Source organism: Pezoporus wallicus, unplaced genomic scaffold (genome assembly GCF_028554395.1).
Source record: "Pezoporus wallicus isolate ANWC-B61680 ecotype Strahan unplaced genomic scaffold, APGP_CSIRO_Pwel_v1 contig_8591, whole genome shotgun sequence".
In the NCBI taxonomy this organism is placed as follows: domain Eukaryota; kingdom Metazoa; phylum Chordata; class Aves; order Psittaciformes; family Psittacidae; genus Pezoporus; species Pezoporus wallicus.
The window spans coordinates 119,145-141,849 of record NW_026636146.1 but is presented as its reverse complement, the minus strand read 5'-3'; the positions used below and the strand labels follow the sequence as shown (position 1 = coordinate 141,849).

The following is a 22,705-nucleotide window of genomic DNA, read 5'->3' as shown; positions in this document are numbered from 1 at the left end:
ATCCCTGGGGAGGGGGGGGGATGTCTGGGTAGGGGGTGGGTGCCAGTGTCAGGACCCCCACCCCGGGGACTCCCATCCTCACATTTCCCCCCCCCCCCCGTCGTTATAGCCGCCCTTGACCCGATCCCCCCCACCCCACTTCTTCTGACACCCCCCCCCCCCCCGGTTCTCACAGACACCCCCCCCAGCAGACCTGAACCCGCCCCGGCTCCTGCAGTCCCCTCCAGTCATTACAGCTCCCCCTTGCTCCTATAGATCCCCCCATCCTCGCAGCCCCCCCATCTCTCTGGATCCCCTGGTCCTTATGGACACGCAGACACCCCCCCCAGCCCTCACCGATGCCCCCCAGCGCTTACAGACCCTATAGACCTCTTTAATCCTGATAGAGACCCCTCCATCCGAATCCTGATGCCCCCCCTCCCGGTCCCTACAGACATCCCTCATCCTCCTGACCGTCCTTGAGTCCTCTTGGCTACTGCTCCCTTTAGACCCCCCGAGCCCCCCACCCCTACAGAGCTCCGGAGCTCCCCACCCATCCCCTCACCTATAGCCCCCCCTCCCCGTGGTCCTTACAGCAGACTCCCCACCCCCCTTGGACCCCTTTGGGCCTTACATAACTCCCCAAATCTGCCCCCCCCCCGCCAGTCCTCACGAGATGCCAGCCCCAATGGACCCACCTAAGGACCCCCAGTTCCTCTCTGCAACCCCCGGTCTTTCCATATCATCATATCCCCCCCCCCCCCCCCCCCCCCCCGGTGCAGGTGTTGGAGGAGCTTGGTTTGTTTGCGGGGGACTCATTTGCCCCCAGGGCCACGGGGGGGGTGGCGGGGGAAGAGGCAGATCAGCCCCCGACCTGTGTGCGGGGGGGGCATAAAACGGGGAGGGGGGAGCAGATTCCATTGGGGTGGCAGAGGGATGCTCTGCTGGGGTTACCAGGGGTCCCTTTGGAGGCGGGGGTGTTGGTGCCATCGGGGGCCATTCCCTTGTTCTCCCCAAAATCCAGCCCGTCCTGGTTGCCATGGCAACGTGGTCCCCATCCCCCCATCCCTCTGTGTCACCCACCAGCTGCTGCGTGCATCGCCCCCCAGCCGGGGCTGTGGGGGGACATGGGCCAGTGGGAAACTGAGGCACGGGGGGGGGGGCGGGGGGGGAGCTGGAACACCCCCCCCGGGGCCCTGTGGGGAGGGGATGTGGTGTGACGGGTCCCTCTCATCCCATGGCCATGGGGGGAGTCCTGGGGCACAGGGGGTGGACAGGGTCCAAGTGTCCCCATGGGACCTTGGCATGGGACTGCGGAGTGCAGGCGTAGAGGGGGCACTGCTGCCTTAGGGACAGGCAGGGGATGGGCAGGGGACAGCAGGTACAGTGGTGCTGAGGGAGCACAGGCACTGGTGGCACCAGGAATGGCTGTGGGTGAGCAGGTGCTGCTGCTGGGCATAGGCACAATGTCCCCATCCCTGGGGTAGCTGCTGCCTCGCTGTGCCCCAGTGTGCCTGCAGCCAGGCCCTGTGCTCACTGCCATCATCACCACCATAACCACTATCATCCCCATCCGCATCATCTCCATCATCCACTTCCCTATCATCCCCAACATCTCCATCATCCCCTTTCCCATCATCTCCATCATCCCCTTTCCCATCATCTCCATCATCCCCTTCCCCATCATCTCCATCATCCCCTTCCCCATCATCTCCATCATCCCCTTCCCCATCATCTGTATCATCCCCTTCCCTATCATCCCTGTCATTCCCATCATCCCCATCATCCCCTTCCCCATCATCTCCATCATCCCCTTCCCCATCATCTGTATCATCCCCTTCCCTATCATCCCTGTCATTCCCATCATCCCCATCATCCCCATCATGCCTATCATCTCCATCATCCCCATCATCTCCATCATCCCCATCATCTCAGTCATCCCCATCCCTATCATCTACATCATGCCCATCCTCTCCATCATCCCCATCATCTCCATCATCCCCATCCTCATCATCTCCATCATCCCCATCCTCATCATCTCCATCATCCCCATCCTCATCATCTCCATCATCCCCATCCTCATCTCAGTCATCCCCATCCCCTCCATCATCACAACCATCTCCATCATCACAACCATCTCCATCATCACAACCATCTCCATCATCTCAACCATCACCATCATCCCCACCATCCCCATCATCCCCATCATCACCTTCACCACTATCATCCCCATCATCCCACCATCACCATCATCCCCACCGTCCCCATCATCCCCATCATCACCTTCACCACTATCATCCCCATCATTCCCACCATCACCATCATCATCACCCCATCATTTCCACAATTCTCATCCCCATCATCCTCATCATCACCATCCACATCATCACCATCATTGCCATCACCATCTCCACCACCACCATCACCCCCATCATAATTTCTATCACTCCATCATCCTCATCATCATAATCTCCATCATCCTCATCATCATAATCTCCATCATCCTCATCATCATTGTCTCCATCGTCCCCATTGTCCCCATCAGCATCTCCACCACCCTCATCACCCCCATCACCCCCATCACCACCACTGCTGCCACCATCCCCATCATCCCCATCACCACGATCATCACCACCATCCCCACCACGGCCATCGCCACCATCCGGGCCACCCGCTGTCCCCATGGCAACAGGCTGCCGGTGCCGGATCCTTCCCGCGCCCCCTCCCCGCCGTGGTGCTGCCCCGGCCCCTGCCACGCTCTCCCTCCCTCCCTCCCTCCCTCCCTCCCCATTCCCCTCCAGCACCTCCCATCCACGGGGCCTCGGTGTCAAGGTCGTCCCGTCCGCCCCCCCCCGGTGCCGGGTTCACCCCCTGCTGCTGAGTCACGGGCAGTGCAGCCCCGTTCCTGGGTGCTGAGTCACGGGGGGGAGCCGGGTTTGGGGGTCGGGGGGGGCTGAGGCCATCCCTGCCCCCCTCCCCCAGGGGCGCCTTCTCGGTGGTCCGGCGCTGTGTCAAGCTCTGCACCGGCCATGAGTACGCCGCCAAGATCATCAACACCAAAAAGCTCTCGGCCAGAGGTAGGAGCCCCCGGGCACTCCCCCGAGTGCCCATGGGGATGTGCGGCATGCCCGGGGCACCCATCACACCCCTGGCACCCATCACATCCCTGGTACCCGTCACACCTGCGGCACCCATCACACCCGGGAAACCCATCACACCCCTGGCACCCATCACACCCCTGGCACCCATCACACCCCTGGTACCCATCACACCTGTGTTACCCGTCACATCCATGGCACCCATCACACCCCTGGTACCCATCACACCTGTGTTACCCGTCACATCCACCCATCACACCCCTGGTACCCATCACACCTGTGTTACCCGTCACATCCATGGCACCCATCACACCCTTGGTACCCATCACACCTGTGGCACCCATCACACCCCTGGTACCCATCACACCTGTGTTACCCGTCACATCCATGGCACCCATCACACCCCTGGTACCCATCACACCTGTGGCACCCGTCACACCTGTGGCACCCATCACACCCCAGTACCCATAACACCCGGGGCACCCATCACACCCGTGGTACCCATCACACCCCTGGTACCTATCACACCCGTGGCACCCATCACACCCCTGGTACCCGTCACATCTGGGGCACCCATCACACCCCTGGTATCCATCACACCCATGGTACCCGTCACACCCCTGGTACCCGTCACACCCAGGGCACCCGTCACACCCCTGGTACCCGTCACACCCCTGGTACCCATCACACACGGGGCACCCATCACACCCCTGGTACCCGGGGCACCCATCACACCCGTGGTACCCATCACACCCCTGGTACCCATCACACCCGTGGTACCCATCACACCCAGGGCACCCATCACACCCCTGGTGCCCATCACACCCGGGGCACCCATCACACCTGTGGTACCCGTCACACACGGGGCACCCATCACACCCCTGGTACCCATCACACCTGGGGCACCCATCACACCCCTGGTACCCGTCACACCCCTGGTACCCATCACACCCGGGGCACCCGTCACACCCCTGGTACCCGTCACACCCCTGGCACCCATCACACCCAGGGCACCCATCACACCCCTGGTACCCGTCGCACCTGGGGCACCCATCACACCCCTGGTACCCATCACACCCCTGGTACCCATCACACCCCTGGTACCCGTCACAACCGGGGCACCCATCACCCCGTGGTACCCATCACACCCGGGGCACCCATCACACCCCTGGTACCCATCACACCCGGGGCACCCATCACACCCCTGGAACCCATCACACCCAGGGCACCCATCACACCCCTGGTACCCGTCGCACCTGGGGCACCCATCACACCCCTGGTACCCATCACACCCCTGGTACCCGTCACAACCGGGGCACCCATCACCCCGTGGTACCCATCACACCCCTGGTACCCATCACACCCGGGGCACCCATCACACCCCTGGTACCCATCACACCCGGGGCACCCATCACACCCCTGGAACCCATCACACCCAGGGCACCCGTCACACCCCTGGTACCCGTCACACCCGGGGCACCCATCACACCCCTGGTACCCGTCACACCCCTGGTACCCATCACACCCGGGGCACCCATCACACCCCTGGTACCCGTCACACCCCTGGTACCGTGGTGCTGGGAGGTTGCTGGGTGCTCCATGGGGCTGGCTCTGGCCCTTCCCGTTCCTTCCTGCTGCCCCACAGGGTCCCCACGCCACCACAGGGGTTGTGCATGCGTGTGAGCTCTGTGTGTGTGTTAATACTTGTGTGTGTGTACACGTGTGTGTGTACGTGTGTGTGTACATGTGTGTACTTGTGTATGTGTGTGTGTGTACATGTGTGTGTATGTGTGTGTACATGTGTGTGTACGTGTGTACGTGTGTGTGTACGTGTGTGTACATGTGTGTACGTGTGTGTGTACGTGTGTATGTACTTGTGCGTGTACTTTGTGTGTGTACATGTGTGTGTACTTGTGTGTACTTGTGTTTGTATGTGTGTACATGTGCGTGTGTACTTGTATGTGTGTGTGTACGTGTGTGTACGTGCGTAGGTGTGTACATGTGTGTATGTGTGTGTACATGTGTTTGTGTACTTGTGTGTGTGTGTGTGTGTACGTGTGTGTGTATGTGTGTGTATGTGTGTATGTGTACTTGTGTGTGTACATGTCTGTGTGTACATGCTTGTGTGTGTTGTACATGTGTGTGTACATGTGTGTGTGTACTTGTTTTGTGTACATGTGTGTGTACATGTGTGTATGTGTGTGTACTTGTGTGTGTTTACATGTGTGTATACATGTGTGTGTGCTTGTGTGTGTATGAGTGTGTACTTGTGTGTGTGTACGTGTGTGTTGTCCATGTGTGTGTACATGTGTGTGTGTACATGCGTGTGTGTACGTGTGTACATGTGAATGCCTACGTGTGTACACGTGTGTGTACGTGTGTGTGTACGTGTGTGTACATGCATGTGTATGTGCATACACGTGTGTGTACATGTGTGTGTACATGCATGTGTATGTGCATACATGTGTGTGTGTACATGCGTGTGCTATGTGCAGAGGTGTGTGTGCATGCCCAGGAGTGAGTGGAATGGGGGGTGCACATGGGTGTGAGCAGTGTGTGCGTGTGCACAGTGTGTGTGCACATGTATGTGCGATGTGTACATGTGTGTGCACGTGTGTGTGCACATGACTGTTCACGGGTGCACACACATGGAGAGTGCACAAGTGTGTGTGTGCACATGTGCGAGCAACATGTGCAACGTGTACAGGCATGTGCACTGTACATGGGGGGTATGTGCACATGCATGAGCAGGATGTGTGCCTGTAGTGTGTCATGGGGTGCGTGTGTGCAGGTGTGTGACGTGTGTGCACACGTTAGCCGGCTGTGTACGTGTGCTCTATGCGTGCACACATGTGTGTACTGGGCCATGGATGTGTGTTTGCTGTGTGTGTGCGTGTGCACATACGTGTGCATGTCGTGTCTGTGATGCTCCGTGTGTGTGCACACGTGTGAGCTGTATGTGCGACCATGGTTACACACATGTATGTACACCCGCACATGTGTGCACCCTCACCGCCCTGCCCGGCACACAGGTACATGCACGTGAATACACACACATGGGTACACATACACAGGGGTACAGCCACACGGGTGTACAGCTGTACACAGGTACAGCTACACCTAAAGATACACGTGTGCACACAAGCGTGACCACATTGATGTACTGCCTCACACATGTACTGCCACACATAGGTACACATGTGCGTGTATGTACAGCCACACACAGGTTCACCCATCCACCCAAGTACAGCCTCACACAGCACACCTGTACACGTGTACATGCGTTGACAACCCCACGTACATCCACACCCGCAACTGCACACATGTACACACAACTGCCCGCATGCCCAGCCACACACGTGCACACGCATCCATACATGCGCAACCACATCGCAGCTGCATCAGCACGCACAACCGCACACCTGCACACATGTGCACCTATATATGGTGCACGCCCACAGCCACCTGCACCCACAGAGCCACGTGTGTTCACGTGTGGCTGCTCCGGATGGGGACCTGGGGGTGCAGGTGGTGGGTGTCCGGGGCTTGGGTGCTCTTGGGGTGCCAGGGCTCTGCCTCACCCCTCTCCTCTCAGACCACCAGAAGCTGGAGCGCGAGGCCCGGATCTGCCGGCTGCTGAAGCACTCCAACATCGGTGAGCGGGCACTGCAGGGACCCCCCGGTGTGCAGGGTGCCCCTGGGGACATGGGGGGGGGGGGGGTGTCTCAGCCCTGGGTGCCCCTGGGACACAGGGGGTCCCCGCCTTGGGTCCCTGTTGGGTGCTGGCACGCGCTGGCTCTAGGTGCACGCCACAGACCCGCGTGTGGGCTCCTGCCCCCGTGCCCATCCCTGTGCCCATCCCTGTCCCTGCAGTGCGGCTCCACGACAGCATCTCGGAGGAGGGTTTCCATTACCTCGTCTTCGACCTGTGAGTGTGGCCGGGGGTACCGGGGGGGTCCTGAGGGGGGGGGGGGGCCATGCCCCGGTGGTGACAGCGCTGGCTCCGTGTGTTTCAGGGTGACCGGGGGTGAGCTCTTCGAGGACATCGTGGCGAGGGAATACTACAGTGAAGCCGATGCCAGGTGAGCCCCGCGCCCCCACCCAGACCCCCCTAAACCCCCCCTGGACACCCCCAGTGCCACCCCACACCCCCCCCCCCCCCAGGGAGGGCTGCATGGATGGGGCAGCTCCAGCGAGGCAGGCAGGGGGGCACCCAGTGTGGGGGGGGTGGTTCTTACCCTGCGCCCCCCCCGGCTCCGTCCTGCTGCTGGGTGCTCAGTGGGCCCCCCCCATGTCCCACCCCCGCCGTGTGTGGGGAGTGGCTGGTGGCTGGTGGGGGGCCCCCAGGGCCCCCCCCATGCCGGTGCCAGGCCCCCAGTGCCCTGTGTGCCACCGTGTGCCCGTCCCCGTGGTCTCTGGGCTTTCACAACATTGTTTCTCCCCCCCTCTCTCGTTCCCCCATCTCCGCCCCACCCTGTCCCCATCCCACCCCCCCCCTTTCCATCCGTCCTCCCCTGTCCCCCCCATCCCTCCCTGTCTCCCATCACGCGTCGCTCGGGCTCTGTGCGTGTCCGTGTGTCCGTCCATGTGTCCGTCTGTCCCACTGCTGCCCCTCTGCTCGCTGCCCCCCCCCCCCCGGCACCCCCTTCCCTCTGTTTTACCTCCTGCTGCCCCCCAACCTGCCCCTCTGTCCTCCTGCCCCCCACTCCTGTCCCATTCCTCTCCCATCCCACCCCTTTATCCCCATCCTAACCCCTCCCACCTATTACCCCATCCCTCCCCTTCACCCCCATCCCTCCCTCCCCCCCCATCCCGCCCCCCCGCCCCCCGCCCCCCGTTTTGTTTTGCAGTCACTGTGTCCATGAGCTATTAGCGCGTTTCTCCCACCCATCACTTTGCCCCTGTGCAGAGGGAGCCGCAGGTCAGTATAACGGGGGGGGCCGGGGGGGCCGTGCCCCCCGCCTGCCGGAGCATCTGTGCTTCCCGGCCCCGCTGCCCTCACGGGGACCCCGCTCTGGGGCTCTCTCCTCCCTCCTTTTTCTGTCATCCCCCCACACACTTTTTTTTGCCACCCCCTTGCAGGGTGGTTGCCCCCCCCCCCCCCCCCCATGCCCCAGCACCCCACAGCCGGGCGAGGGCCCCCCCAACTTCACCCCCATTCCAGCCTCTCATCCCCCCGCTCCTTCCCTCTTTCTTGTCTCGTCTCCATCCACCCTGCCCGCATCCCCCGTCCCTCCCCTGTGAGTCCTGTCTGGGGGTCCCGAGAGGCAGCAGGGCTGGGGGGCGGCACAGCAGCACCAGGAGGGTGACCCCCATAGCTCCATGCTAAGATGGGGGCACCCCCTGAGGGGCACCCAGGGGTGTCCCCCCAGGCAGTGACCCCCCCCCAGGCAGAGGTTTGGGGGGTGCCAAGCTCAGCACCCCCCCAATATGAGATACTGATGTTTCTGTAGGGTTTCCCCCAAGGCGCAGCGGGGCCAGGGGCTGGTTTGGGGGGGCAGGAGGGGTGCAGGAGGTGGGGGGGGCAGCGTGTCCCTGACCCCCCCCACCCCCCCCCATTTGCACGCAGCCACTGCATCCAGCAGATCCTGGAGGCCGTCCTCCACTGTCACCAGATGGGGGTCGTCCACAGGGACCTCAAGGTGAGCCCCCCCATCCGTCTGTCTGCCCCTCTGCAAGGGGTCCCTTGGGTGGGGGGGCCCTGGCTCGGTGGGTCCCCAAGCCCCTGGGTCTGGGGGGGGGGGTGTCACTGAGCTGCCCCTGGGGATGAGGCTCCCCTCATCTGGACCCCTTTCTGGGGTGCATGTGACCCCCCCATGATGGCTCCTCACGAGGGGGGCTCAACCTGTTGGGGTACGGGGGACAGACCCCCCCGGGGCAGGACCCGCTCCATGGTGGCTGCAAAGCCCCTCTACTTCCTCCCATGTCCTCTTCTCCCTCTCTGCCCATACCCAGCACTGCCCGTACCCAGTGCTACCCATACCTGGCACTGCCTGTACTTGGTGCTGCCCATACCTGGCACTGCCCATACCTGGCACTGCCCATACCCAGGGCTGCCCATACCTGGTGCTGCCCATACCTGGTGGTGCCTGTACCTGGTGGTGCCTGTACCCGGTGCTGCCCATACCCGGTGCTGCCCATACCTGGTGCTGCCTGCACCCAGTGCTGCCCATACCCGCTGCTGCCCATACCTGGTGCTGCCTGCACCTAGTGCTGCCCATACCCGGTTCTGCCCATACCTGGTGCTGCCTGCACCCAGTGCTGCCCATACCCGGTTCTGCCCATACCTGGTGCTGCCTGCACCCAGTGCTGCCCATACCCGGTTCTGCCCATACCTGGTGCTGCCTGCACCCGGTGCTGCCCATACCTGGTGCTGGCTTCGCAGCCGGAGAACCTGCTCCTGGCCAGCAAGTGCAAAGGGGCTGCAGTGAAACTGGCCGACTTCGGCCTCGCCATCGAGGTGCAGGGGGATCAGCAGGCCTGGTTCGGTGAGTGCCACGAGTGCCCCTGCCCCTGTGTCCCCCCATGTCCCCTGTATCCCCCAGTATCCACCTTGTCTCTACCCTGTGCCCAGCACATCCCTGCTCCATCCCTGTGCACCAGTCCAATGCCCACTGCATCCTGTCCCTGTGTCCGTATTCCAGTCGCGTCCGTGTCCCTATCCTGTCCCTGTCCTGTCCCTATCCCTGTCCATGTCCGTGCTCCTGTCCCCCCCCGTTTGTGTCCCTGCTCCTGTCCCTGTCCCCATTTGTGCCCGTGTCCTGTCACTGTCCTGTCCTGTCCTGTCCTGTCCCATCCATGCTGCCATGGCTCAGCTCCTGCCCATCCCGTCCAGGCTTTGCGGGCACACCGGGATACCTCTCCCCTGAAGTCCTGCGCAAAGAGGCCTACGGCAAACCTGTGGACATCTGGGCATGCGGTAGGTGATCCCTGTCCCTGCCTGATCCCCACCTGATCCCTGCCTGGTGCCTCCCCGATCCCCCTCCTGGTCACATCCTGATCCGCACCCAGCCCCAATCCTATCACCTTCCTGGCTCCATCCTATTCCCATCCCAGTTTCACCCTGTTCCCTATCCTGATTTTATGTCCCCCCAGCCCAGTTCCTGTCCCAGCCCTATCGCAGTCTTCATCCTGTCCCCATCCTGGTCCCGTCCCCTTCATCCTGGTCCCGTCCCCTTCATCCTGGTCCCATCCCTGGACCTATCCTGCCTCCACCCCAGCCGCGTGCCCTGGCCCTGATGCCTCTGTCCCTTGCGCAGGCGTCATCCTCTACATCCTGCTGGTGGGGTACCCGCCCTTCTGGGACGAGGACCAGCACAAACTCTACCAACAGATCAAGGCCGGTGCCTACGATGTAAGTCACCGGTGCCGGGGGTTGACCGTGGAACCTACTGAGGGACAGAGCCTGGGGAAAGGCTTTGGGCCACTTCTCCCCTGGTGGGCTGGGGGTGTGCAGCGAGGCACCGTGGGGCTGTCCCTCCCCAGCCTCACCCCCTGCTGTCCCCTTGTGTGTCGTGTCCCCCCCCAGTTCCCTTCACCCGAGTGGGACACGGTCACCCCCGAAGCGAAAAACCTCATCAACCAGATGCTGACCATCAACCCGGCCAAGCGCATCACAGCGCACGAGGCCCTCAAGCACCCGTGGGTCTGCGTAAGTGTCCAGCCTCTGCCCCGCTGTGCCCCACCCCGGCGTGGGTCTGTGTCCCCCCCCACTGCCGGGGCGCTGGCGCTGACCCCCCTGTCCCCACAGCAACGCTCCACCGTGGCCTCCATGATGCACAGGCAGGAGACGGTCGAGTGTCTGAAAAAGTTCAATGCCCGGAGGAAGCTCAAGGTGAGACCCTCCCAGAGTGATCCCCCCCCAGACACGGGCCCATCCCAGCACGTTCCCACCGGCACAGCCCCATTCTGACAGTGCCATGGCCCCATCCTGCACCCTCCTGCACCCCCACCCCATGGCCCCCTCCCGGACCCCACAGCCCCATCCTGCATCCCCAGTCCAAGGCCCCATCCTGCACCCCATGGCCCTATCCTGCACCCTCCTGCACCCCTACCCCATGGCCCCTTCCCGGACCCCACAGCCCCCTCCTGCACCCCACAACTCACAGCCCCATCCTGCACCCCATGGCCCCATCCTGCACCCTCCTGCACCCCTACCCCATGGCCCCTTCCCGGACACCACAGCCCCATCCTGCACCCCATGGCCCTATCCTGCACCCTCCTGCACCCCTACCCCATGGCCCCTTCCCAGACCCCACAGCCCCCTCCTACAACCCACAGCCCCATCCTGCACCCCATGGCCCTATCCTGCACCCTCCTGCACCCCTACCCCATGGCCCCTTCCCAGACCCCACAGCCCCCTCCTACAACCCACAGCCCCATCCTGCACCCCATGGCCCTATCCCCTATCCTGCACCCTCCTGCACCCCTACCCCATGGCCCCTTCCCGGACCCCACAGCCCCCTCCTGCACCCCACAACTCACAGCCCCATCCTGCACCCCATGGCCCTATCCTGCACCCTCCTGCACCCCTACCCCATGGCCCCTTCCCAGACCCCACGGTCCCCTCCCACGGCCCCACGCAGCTCTCTCTCTGTGCCCCCCCCCGCAGGGCGCCATCCTCACCACCATGTTGGCCACGAGGAACTTCTCAGGTAAGGGGGGGCTCCCGCTGCCGGGGTGAGCCGGGGCCGCAGCCCCCCCGCCCGCAGCCCCCGCCGAGGCTGGTGCCCCCGCCCCCTCTCTCTGTCGCTGTCTTTCTCTCTTTACCCCCCCCCAACCCCCCCCTTTGACACCCCCTCCCCCCCCCCGTTTTTTCCCCTGTCGCCGAGGACGGGGCGTGCGGTAGCCAAGGGGGGGGCAGGACGCGGCCCCCCCCCCCCCCGCACACAGCAGCAGGTAGTGCCCGCTCCCGTGTGTGTCCCCCCCCCCCCCCCCCGTGACCGGTAGAGGCCGGGGGGGGGGGCACAGGGTGCGTGAGGGGAGCAGCAGCAGGGCCCGGCCCCGTTGGTGCCGTTGCTGGGGTGGGAAGCGGGGGTCCCGGCTGCGCCCCCCCCCTCAGCGCCCCCCCCCGGCCCGTTCCTAACGGGAGCTCCGCTCCGTTCTCTCCTCTCCGTGCCGCTGCCGGCAGTGGGCAGACAGACCACCGCTCCTCCGACCATGTCGGCGGCCGCCGCCGGGGCCCCCCTGGGGCTGGTGGAACAAGGTAGACGCGTCCGCAAAGGGCCCGCCCGGCCCCCCCAAACCCGGCCCCGCTTGGTCTCTGTGTCCTTCACCCCCCCCCATCCTCTTCCTCACCCCCCCCAACGGGTTTCGGGTGCCCTCCTCGGAAATCGGAGCGCATGCATGGCCCCCCCCCGCACTGCATCGCCCCCCCCCCCCCACCCCGCATCACCCCTATGGGGACAGAGATTCCACTGTGCCCCCCCCTTGTCACACCCTGTGCTCCCCCATCGCTGCTTGGGTGCCTGTGCCCTGCTCTGTGGTTCCCCCCGGGGGGAGGACGGGACATGCACGGGGTTAGGGTCAGCAATGGGGACATTGCGGGGGGGGGGGGGGGGGGGGGGTGGAGATAATTTAGGGTACCCCCCCCCCCCAGATGCATGGGGAGATGCTGCATGGGGAGACACGGTGCTGCATGGAGGGAAGAAACCAGCTGCATGCCCCATGGCCCCCCCCAGCACGTGCCCCCCCCGCATGGCTTCCTGAGAGCTGCAGCCGGTGTTCGTGGCGCCGCGAAACACTCGGCGGGTGTTAAACCGGGCCCCCCTTTCCTCCAAAGGGCTCCATCTGCCCCCCCCACCCCCTCCCACCCCCGGGGTACCCCCCCCCGGCCCCCCCAGTTCGGCTCTGGTTTAAACCCCCACCTCTCAGCGCCCGCCTGCTTCCTGAGGAGGGACCAGGACCCTTGGGGACACCCCGACAGGGACCCCCATGGGGACACGGCTCCACCAAAGGGGGGGGCAGGGGTGTCGGGCCCCCCCCCCCCCCCCATTAGTCTGCCCCATATTGGGGGCTGATGCCTGTCACCCTGCTGTCACCGGACGTGTCACCCCCCAGCACCCCCCAGCGCTGTGACACCAGCGGGGGGGTCCCCAAGCTTGGCGGAGCAATGAGGATGCTCAAGGTGACACCAGCCCCCCCCGAGGCCACTTGTGACCCCCTCCTGTCCCCCCCATACCCACTGGCAGAGCTCGCGATAGCAGTGACAGCAGTGACAGCAGTGAGAGATGCTCCTCGTCCGTCCTCGTCTCCCTCCAGGGTAGCACGGGGGGGGGGCACAGGGGCCACCCCTGCCCCCCCTGCACTCAACTCGTCTTTTTTATGATTTTTTTTATGTTTTTCCCTTTTTCCCCCCTTTTTCCCCCGTTTCTCTCTCGCTCCCCCCCTCCTCTCTCTCTCGCTTTCCTTTCTGCATTCCTCCAAGGTAAGCCAGCCCCCGCGGGGGCCTCCAGGGTGGGGACCCCCCCCCCCAGCTCATGTGGGGACACCCCAGGATGGGGCCACCCCCCCATCAGCATGTTCCCCCTCCCCGACACCGGGGTTGATGGTTGCTGCTGGCACATTGGGGGGGCATCAGGGTGGGGGGCCAGGGGTGGGGGTTCAGGGTGGGGGGACACACATGCAGTGTCCCCTGTCCCCGAGGGGGGGGATGGCCTCTGACGCTCTTCCCCCCCCCCGCAGCAGCTAAGAGCTTACTGAACAAGAAGGCGGATGGTGTGAAGGTGAGCAGCTGGGGGGGGGGGGGGGGGGGGGGGGGGGGGTCACCCCCCCAATGCCACTGAGCCCCCCAACTCTCTCTCCCCTCCCTCAGCCTCAGACCAACAGCACCAAAGGCAGCGCCGGTGTCACTAGCCCCAAGGGGACCCTCCCGCCCGCTGCACTGGTAGGTGCTTCCCTGACCCCCCACCCTGGATCCATCCCATCATCCCACCCCATCCCATCCATCGCCATGGCACCCCCACCCTGTCCGTCTGTCTGTCCGGCTGGCCCTGGTGTTGCTGGGGATGAAGGGGGGGGGCATGAGGATGGAGAGGGGGTGGCAGGATACGGACATGGGGGCACCCATGCAGCATGGATAAGGTGGGTGCAGGATACAGGCACAGGGTGCCCCCGCCATGGGACAAGGTAGGTGCAGGATACAGGCACAGGGGTGCCCCCGCCACGGGTGCAGTGGGATGGGTGCAGGATACAGGCACGGGGATGCCCTGACATGGGACAAGGTGGGTGCAGGATGTGGGCACAGGGGTGCCCCTGCTATGGGTGCAGCGAGATGGGTGCAAGATACGGCCAAGGGATAGCCCAGCCATGGACAAGGTGGGTGCGAGGATGTTGGTACAGGAGTGTCCTGTGACACGGGTGCAGGATACAGGCACGGGGGTGTCACCACCATGGGTGCAGGATACGGGCAAGGGACAGCCCTGCCATGTGGACAAGGTGGGTGCAGGATGCACCCAGGAGTGTCCTGTGACACGGGTGCAGGATACGGGCACAAGCCAGCCCTGCCATGGACAACGTGGGTTCAGGATACGGACACAGGGGTGCCCTCGCCATACAGATAAGGTGGGTGCAGGATATGGGCGTGGGGGTGCCCCTGCTGGGGGTGCAGTGAGATGGGTGCAGGATATGGGCACCTGATGGCCCTGCCATGGGACAAGGTGGGTTCCTGACCTGGGCACAAGGGTGTCCCCACAATGGAGACAGTGAGGTGGGTGCAGAACACAGCACAGAGTGCTCCTGCCGCGGCACTGGAGTGGTGGCAGGATGTCACCCTGGGGTACCTGTCACAGAGGGTATGGACATGGGGGGACCCCACCACTGGGCACGAGGTGGGTGCAGGACACAGAGGACCAGAGCATGGTGAAGTGTGTGTGGAATACGGGATGGGGCTGTCACAGCGGGAGCAGGGTGCAGGGATGATCCAGCACGTGGACAGCAAGGTGGGTATGGGATACAGGCACAGGGATGCAGGATTACAGGCACAAGGATGCCTATTGGTACCTTGAGTCCAGGATATGGGCACGTGGATGCAGGATGCAGGCACAGGGAGTCCAGGATGCAGGCACATGGATGCAGGATGCAGGCGCATGGATGCAGGATGCAGGCACAGGGATGCCCATTGGTACCTTGAGTCCAGGATATGGGCACATGGATGCAGGATGCAGGCACAGGGATGCCCAGTTGGTACCATGAATGTGGAATATGGGCATGGGGACGCCCAGCTGGTGCCGTGATTCCAGGAGACGGGCATGGGGACACCGAGCTGTTGTGGGGGATGCAGGCTGCAGGTAAGGGGATGTCCAGCTCAGGCAGTGAGTGCGGGAAGCAGGCGGAAGGCTGCTCGGCCGGCACAGGGAGTGCAGTGCACATGGGCACGGGGCTGCCCTCCACCACCACCCTGCAGCTTCTCCTCTTGCTGTGTCCTTCCCCCCTGCCCCAGCTCTTTCCCCCCAGCCTCTGTCTTTCTGTGAATTAAACCATTTGGCTTTCGCTGGACTAATGACTCTCTGCTTCTCTCCCCCCTCTGCCCTCCCCAAATCCGGTCTGGGTCTCTCTTCGCCCCTGTCCGCGTGCCGCTCGCTCCGTCGTCCCCCAATTCCGTTGTCCCCCCTCCGGGCTCTTGCTTCCTTCCTTTCCTACCCCCCCCCCCCCCCCCCCCCCCGCCTCTGTCTCTCTCCCTTCTCCCATAGGAGCCTCAAACTACGGTAATCCATAACCCCGCGGACGGCGTTAAGGTATTGCTGCCTCTCCTCCCCTCGCCCCGCCACAGCCGGTAGCGCCGGGGCCGTCTGGGCCCCGCTTTCCGCCTCCATCTCCCCAGCATCAGCCATGGCGCGGGGCGGGAGGGGGTGACGGCGGCGGCGGCTCGTCCCCAGCACAACCGGTGTCACCGGGCTCCGGCCGGGCCCCAGCCAGGCTCTTCCCCCCCATCCCCGGTGGGGCCTGGCCTCACCCTGCTCTCTGTCTGTGTCTCTCCCCCGGCACCGCTGGCAGGAGTCGTCCGATAGCACCAACACCACCATCGAGGATGAGGACACCAAAGGTGATGGGGGCTGCGCTGGGGGGCTGGCACTGAGATGCACTGGGGTTGGAGTGCTCTGGAGTGGCACTAGGATACATTGGGATGCACTGAGATGGCACTGAGATGCATTAGGATGTACCGAGGTGGCGCTGGTCTGCACTGGGATGCACCGGGATGCGTTGGGATGCCTGGAATGGCACTGGGATGCACTGGGAGGCGGGTGGAATGCACTGGGGTGGCACTAGGATACGTTAGGATGCACTGAGATGATGCTGGGATGTGCTGAGATGGCACTGGGATGCATTGGGATGCACTGAGATGGCACTGGGAGGGGGGTGGAATGCACTGGGATGACACTGGGATAAATTGGGATGCGCTGAGATGATGCTGGGATGCATTGGGATGCACTGAGATGGCACTGGGATGCACTGACTCTGGGATGTCCTGGGATGTACTGAGATGCACTGATGTACTGGGATGTACTGATGCTGGCACTAGGATGCATTGAGGTGTACTGAGATGGCACTGGGATGCACTGAGATGACGCTGGGATGCGCTAGGACAGCACTGGAATGTACTAGGACAGCACTGGAATGTTCTGGGATAGCACTGGGTGCACTGGGATGGCACTAGGATGCATTGGGATGCAGTAAGATGGCACTGGGGTGGATTGGGATGCACTGGAATGGCATGGGGACAGACTGGGATGGCACCAAGGTGCATGAGGGTGCACTGGGATGTACTGGAATGTCACTGGGATGGCCTGACATGCACCAGGATGCACTGGGACGATGCTGGCCTACAGTGGCATGGTACCAAGGTTAATTGAGATGCACTTTTTAGAACTGGGCTGTACTGGGACGTATTGGGATGCACTGGAATGGCACTAGGACTCAGCAGATTGGCACTGAGATGCAGTGGGACATCACTGAGATTCATGGGGCAGAGTGGAGTGTAAAGATATGCTCTGCAGTAGTAGTGGGACACACTGGGATGGAATTGGGCTGTGTTGGAATTGTGCTGGAATGACACTGGGATGCACTAAGATGACACTGGAACAAACTGAGGTGGAACTAGGCTGTGTAGGAATGTGCTGGAATGACATGGGGTGCACTGGGAAACACTGGGGTGGCCCAGGAGTGGCATTAAGATGCGCTGGGACACACTGGGATATAGTGGAGTCACACTGAGATGCATTGGAATGGCACTGGAACACATGAGGGTGACCCAGAAATGGACCGGGGTGGCTCTGGGATACAGTGATATGGTACCGAGGTGAATTGAAATGCACTGGTATAGCAGTGGAATGCACTTGTTGGAACTGGGGTGTACTGGGATGCAGTAGAATGGTACTGCAATGCACTGGAATGGAACTGGGATGTAGTGGGATCCACTGGAATAATGCTGGGACTCAGTCGATTGGCACTGGGATGCAATAGGAGGATGATGGGATTCAACAGTGTGACACTGGAATGGAAATGGGATGAACTGGAATGCTTGAAGGGCACTGGGACACAGTAGGCTGGCACTGGATTGCATTGAAATGCACTGGGATGGCCTTGAGATGTGCTGTTGGAAACTGGGGTGTATCGAGATGCCCAGGAGTGGTACCGGAACACTCCAGGGTGTAACTGAGTGAGATGTAGTGGAATGCACTGGAATGTACTGGGGTGTCACTGAAATGCAGTGGGATTGCACTAGGATGGAACTGGGACATTTTGGATGCCCTGGCATGCATTGGGATGCAATAGGATGGCACTGGGATGTGTTGTGATGCACTTGCATGGAACTGGGATTTATTGTAATGCACTGGGATGCACTGGAATCACACTGAGACAGAGTGGGATATCACTGGGAAACACTTGTATGAAACTGGATGCACTGGAATGGCCCTGGGATATAGTGGGACATGCAGGGTTGACATTGAGAAGTACAGGGAGTACATGGTGAGGTGGCACTCAGAGGATACTGGGACGCCTCAGTGTTCTGTGAGGGCACTGGGATGGTGCTGGGATGTGCTGGAAGGGCACTGGATGGCACTGGGCAGTGCTGGGATGTGCTGGAAGGGCACTGGGATGGCACTGGGCAGTGCTGGGATGTGCTGGAAGGGCACAGGACCATGGGGAGGCCGATTCTGGTGTGGCAGGGCAGAGCTGCAGGGCCCTGGGTGCATGGAGGTCCCTGTGTGTGTTCCCATGGTCCATCTGTCCCCACCATCTGTCTCCCCATCCCTTCTCCCCATGTATCCCTTCACCATGTCCCATGTCCCTGTGTCCATTCCAGTATCTCCCAGGACATGGATATGTCTCTGTCCCACCGGCCCTGTCACCACCCCCATAGTGTCTGTGTCTGTCCCCAGTCCTCCAGCACAGGGCACCTGTGGAAGGGACAGAATGGGATGGGGATAGGGATGATGGGATGGAGATGGGATGGGAACAAGGATGGAGTTAAAGATAGGGATGGGATGGGGAGGGGAACGAGATAGGGTGGAATAGGGTTGAAGATGGGAGGGGGATGGGAAGGGCATGGGGTCAGGGTGGTGATGGTGCCGGTGGCCCTCCAGCCCGTAAGCAGGAGATCATCAAGATCACAGAGCAGCTCATTGAGGCCGTCAACAACGGAGACTTCGAAGCCTACGCGTGAGTGGGGTCACAGGGGGGGTTGGGGGGGGGGGGGGGCCATGGCCGCTGCTGCCCCACGGCTGCCCCACGGCTGCTCCACAGGAAGATCTGCGACCCGGGGCTCACCTCCTTCGAGCCCGAGGCTCTGGGCAACCTGGTGGAGGGGATGGACTTTCACCGCTTCTACTTTGAGAACTGTGAGTGCCTGGCGCTGCCTGCACCCTGCCTGCACTCTGCCTGTGCTCTGCACCCAGCTTGCACCCTGCCTGTGCTCTGCACCCAGCTTGCACCCTGCCTGCGCCCTGCACCCTGCCTGTGCCCTGCACCCTGCCTGTGCCCTGCACCCTGCACCCTGCCTGCACCCTGCCTGTGCTCTGCCTGCACCTGCCTGCGCCCTGCACCCTGCCTGTGCTCTGCCTGCACCCTGTCTGTGCCCTGCACCTTGCCTGCACCCTGCCTGTGCTCTGCACCCAGCTTGCATGCTGCCTGTGCTCTGCACCCTGCCTGCGCTCTGCCTGCACCCTGCACTCTGCCTGCACCCAGCTTGCACCCTGCCTGTGCCCTGCACTCTGCCTGCACCCTCCGTGTGCCCTGCACCCTGCCTTCTCCCTGCCTGTACCCTGTCTGCCCTCTGCCTGCACCCTGCCTGTGCCCTGCCCCCTGCCTGCACCCTGCACCCTGCCTGCACCCTGCCTTCTCACTGCCTGCACCCTGCCTGTGCCCTGCACCCTGCCTTCTTCCTGCCTTCTCCCTGCCTGCCCTCTGCTTGCACCATGCTTGCACCCTGCCTGTGCCCTGCACCTGGTGTGCTCCCTGCCTCTGCCTTGCACCCTACCCTCTGCCTGTGCCTGCACCCTGCCTGCCCCCTACCTGTGCCCTGCCTACCCTGCCCATGTCCTGCCTGTCCTTGCCCAGCCCATCCCCTTCCATCCCCCCCATCTCCCTGCCTGTCTCCTGTCTGCATGCCTGCCCATCCATCCTCCTGTCCTGCCTGTCCCTCTGTCCATCCTGTCTTGTCACCTGTCTCGCCTGTCCCCAGCCCTCCCCCTGCCCACCAGACTTGTCCATCCCCTGCCCTGTCTGCCCCTGCCTGTGTCTCACCAGTCCCTTGCTTGGTCCCTCTGCCCATCCTCTCCCTGGCCCCTGCCTGCTCCAGCCTGTGTCCATCACCCAGCTCTGCCAGCAGCATCCTGCCTGTGCGTTGGCCGCCTGTCCACCCATCCACCCCTCTCTGCCCGCACGGCCGCCCCGTCCATCCTGCTGCCCCCTTGCCCCGCTCCCTCCCCTGCCCACCCCTGACCCTGCGGCCGCCCCGCAGTGCTCTCCAAGAACAACAAACCCATCCACACGACGATCCTGAACCCGCACGTGCACGTCATCGGCGAGGACGCCGCCTGCATCGCCTACATCCGCCTCACGCAGTACATCGACGGCCAGGGCCGGCCCCGCACCAGCCAGTCCGAGGAGACCCGCGTGTGGCACCGCCGCGACGGCAAGTGGCAGAACGTCCACTTCCACGGCTCGGGGGCCCCGGTCGCCCCGCTGCAGTGAATGAAGGTGAAAGCAGGGCCGGGGCGATGGGGGGGGGGGGGGGGGCATCGGGAGGGTACCGGGGGTGCCCCGGCTCGGCCTCACCCCCCCATCCCCGCAGAGCTGGCGGTGGCTGTCCTGGTTCCAGCCTGACGGAGCCGGCGATGGGAGCCGAGCCGGCAGCCGGAGCTGCGGCCCCGAAGCACGCGTCCGCATGCCTGTCCCCGTCCCCCCCCCCCCGCCCCGCTCCTCCCCTCCAGTGCCTGTGTTTGCAGAAAACAAAAAGACAAAAAAAAAAAACCACACAAAAAAACCCAAAAAGAGAAAAAAAAAAAAAAAGAGGTGGGGGGGGGAAACCCCAACCCCCACCCCAGATCCAGCCCAGGCGGGGACTTGGGGGGGGGGGGGGGGGCGCTCCCATGGCCAGACCCCCCTCTCTGCCCGTCTCCGCCTGGGGGTGTCTCCCGGCTGTGGCGGGGAGGGGGGTCCCTGCCCGGCCCCCCCGGCCCCGGCTGTGCTTGTGGCGTGTCGCTGTTGCTGGTGGTGGATGTTGTTCTTTGGGCTCCGCTTTCGCTCTCCCCGTCCCTGTACATAGAGAGAGCTCTTTATTTTTGAATTCCCATGGGGGGGCCCCGGCTGCTGGGGGGGGGGGGGGGGGGGGGGGGGGGGGGGGGGGGGGGGGGGGGGGCACACACACAAGGGACTCCCCCAGCAAAGTCCCGGCGCTGGGGATATGGTGGGTGCCTTTGGGGGGGGATCCTCTGGCAGCCACCTCTGTGTCCCCTGCCCGGTGACAGAGGCACCTCTGGGTGCTGGTGGGTTTTGTGGGGGTGACGGGGCTCGGGGGGGCGGGTGGTGGGGGGAGCGCGAGTTCCACGTACCAGGGCTGGGACAGGGGCTCGGGGCGATCCAGCCAGCACTGACGCAGCATCGAAAGCACTTTAGACTAAGAGAACGGGTCTCTTAGGGGGCACAGGCTGCTCCGCCGGGGGTCCCCCCATGGCACCGGGCAGCGCTCCCCTCCCGCACCCCTTCCCCTCTCAGGGGGACACACACACACACACCCCGGCACCCCCGACCTCCCCTTGCCCAGGGAGGGGCTCTGGGCACTCCCCAGCTCGGCCATGCGCTTCCCGTTGGCCCATCTCCACATCCAGAGGCACCGTGTTGCTGGGGGCTGGTTTGGGCTTGGGGGGGGGGGGTATTTATTATGATAATGATGATGATGATGATTCTTTTTTAATCCTGATCAGTCGTTTCTGCATGCCCTTTGCGCGGGAGCAACCCTCGGGCGCTAACGCTGTATGTTGAGGAGCTGAGCTGAGCTGTTTCTGTCCCATGAATGCTGGTGGATCGTTGCCAAATTTGACTCTTCTCCCCCTTTTTCTCTCATTCTTTTTCCACCCATTTCCTGCCCCCCTCCAAAAAACAACCAAACAAAACCCTTCGTCTTTTCTTTCTGAGCCTTGTAAGTGTAAAAGATTCCTCGGATTTCGTTTTTGTCTCGGGAAAACTGCAAATAAATTATGAGAAAAAACAATGGATAAGGGGGGATCTTACTGCTCCCTACAACTGCCAGGCAGCAGGATGGAGCCCTTGTTCTGCTCCCAAGGAACAAGGGATGGGACAAGAGGAAACAGCCTCAAGCTGCACCAGGGCAGGTTTAGATGGAGCTGAGGAACAATTCTTTCCCCCAAAGGGTGCTCAGGCATTGAACAGGCTGCCCAGGGCAGGGCTGCAGTCACTGTCCCTGCAAGAAGAGAAGGTGCATGGAGACCTCAAAGCAGCTTCCAGTGTCTAAAGTGAGCCTATAGGGATGCTGGGAAGGGACTCTTCACTAGGGACTGTAGTGACAGGACAAGGGGTAATGGGTTCAAACTTAAACAGGGGGAGTTTAGATTGGATCTAAGGAAGAAGTTCTTTACTGTGAGGGTGGTGAGGCACTGGAATGGGTTGCCCAGGGAGGTTGTGAATGCTCCATCCCTGGCGGTGTTCAAGGCCAGGCTGGACAGAGCCTTGGGTGCCATGGTTTAGTGTGAGGTGTCCCTGCCCAGGGCAGGGTGGGGTGGAACTGGATGATCTTGGGGTCCTTTCCAACCCTAACTATTCTATCATTCTAGGTGTTCACACACCATGGAGACGAGGCCTCAGTGCCATAGGTTGGTGGTGGCCTCAGCCGTGCTGGGGTAAGGGTTGGACTGGATGAGCTTAAAGGGCTTTTCCAAGGTTAATGCCATGATTCCCACCCAGAGAGAGCCAGAGCGGGGCAACAAGTGCCAAAGACAATTTTATCCTGTCTGGGCGCTGCGGGCAACAGCCCGGGAACGACAGCAACACTGACCACGAGACAACCTCAAGCAAAAGCTTTTCTTCCCCCTTCCACAGGAGGAAGAGGAGGCAGCGGGGGCTGCTGGAGCCCCCCGAGGTGATGGGAGTAGGGGCGGGAAGCAGGAGAC

General features: G+C 62.6%; 2 protein-coding genes across 4 annotated transcripts in view; both read left to right on the top strand.

Moving 5' to 3' along the window:
• NUDCD3 (NudC domain containing 3) overlaps positions 1 to 15,693 on the top strand; it is a 43,042-nt gene extending 27,349 nt beyond the window's left edge. The window contains exon 7 of the mRNA XM_057399127.1: positions 15,684 to 15,693. The gene's annotated coding sequence lies outside the window, so the exon portion shown is untranslated. The remainder of the gene's footprint in view (positions 1 to 15,683) is intronic.
• On the top strand, positions 6,957 to 21,789 carry CAMK2B (calcium/calmodulin dependent protein kinase II beta). 3 transcript variants are annotated; one of them, XM_057399122.1, is made up of 18 exons: positions 6,957 to 7,005; positions 7,094 to 7,159; positions 8,647 to 8,719; positions 9,463 to 9,565; positions 9,913 to 9,996; positions 10,337 to 10,431; positions 10,606 to 10,728; positions 10,828 to 10,911; positions 11,689 to 11,731; positions 12,208 to 12,282; positions 13,761 to 13,801; positions 13,891 to 13,962; positions 15,767 to 15,811; positions 16,071 to 16,119; positions 18,662 to 18,737; positions 18,822 to 18,916; positions 20,038 to 20,276; positions 20,371 to 20,504. In XM_057399122.1, exons 3-17 carry the CDS (start codon positions 8,693 to 8,695, stop codon positions 20,268 to 20,270), a joined length of 1,245 nt encoding a protein of 414 aa, XP_057255105.1. In that variant the 5' UTR covers positions 6,957 to 7,005; positions 7,094 to 7,159; positions 8,647 to 8,692; the 3' UTR covers positions 20,271 to 20,276; positions 20,371 to 20,504. The 3 variants fall into 3 exon arrangements, with proteins under 3 accessions (XP_057255105.1, XP_057255107.1, XP_057255106.1); XM_057399124.1 differs by lacking the exons at positions 15,767 to 15,811; positions 20,371 to 20,504 and adding an exon at positions 21,503 to 21,789; XM_057399123.1 differs by lacking the exons at positions 6,957 to 7,005; positions 7,094 to 7,159; positions 20,371 to 20,504 and adding exons at positions 7,928 to 7,998; positions 21,503 to 21,789.
• Positions 21,790 to 22,705: the final 916 nt, after the last annotated feature.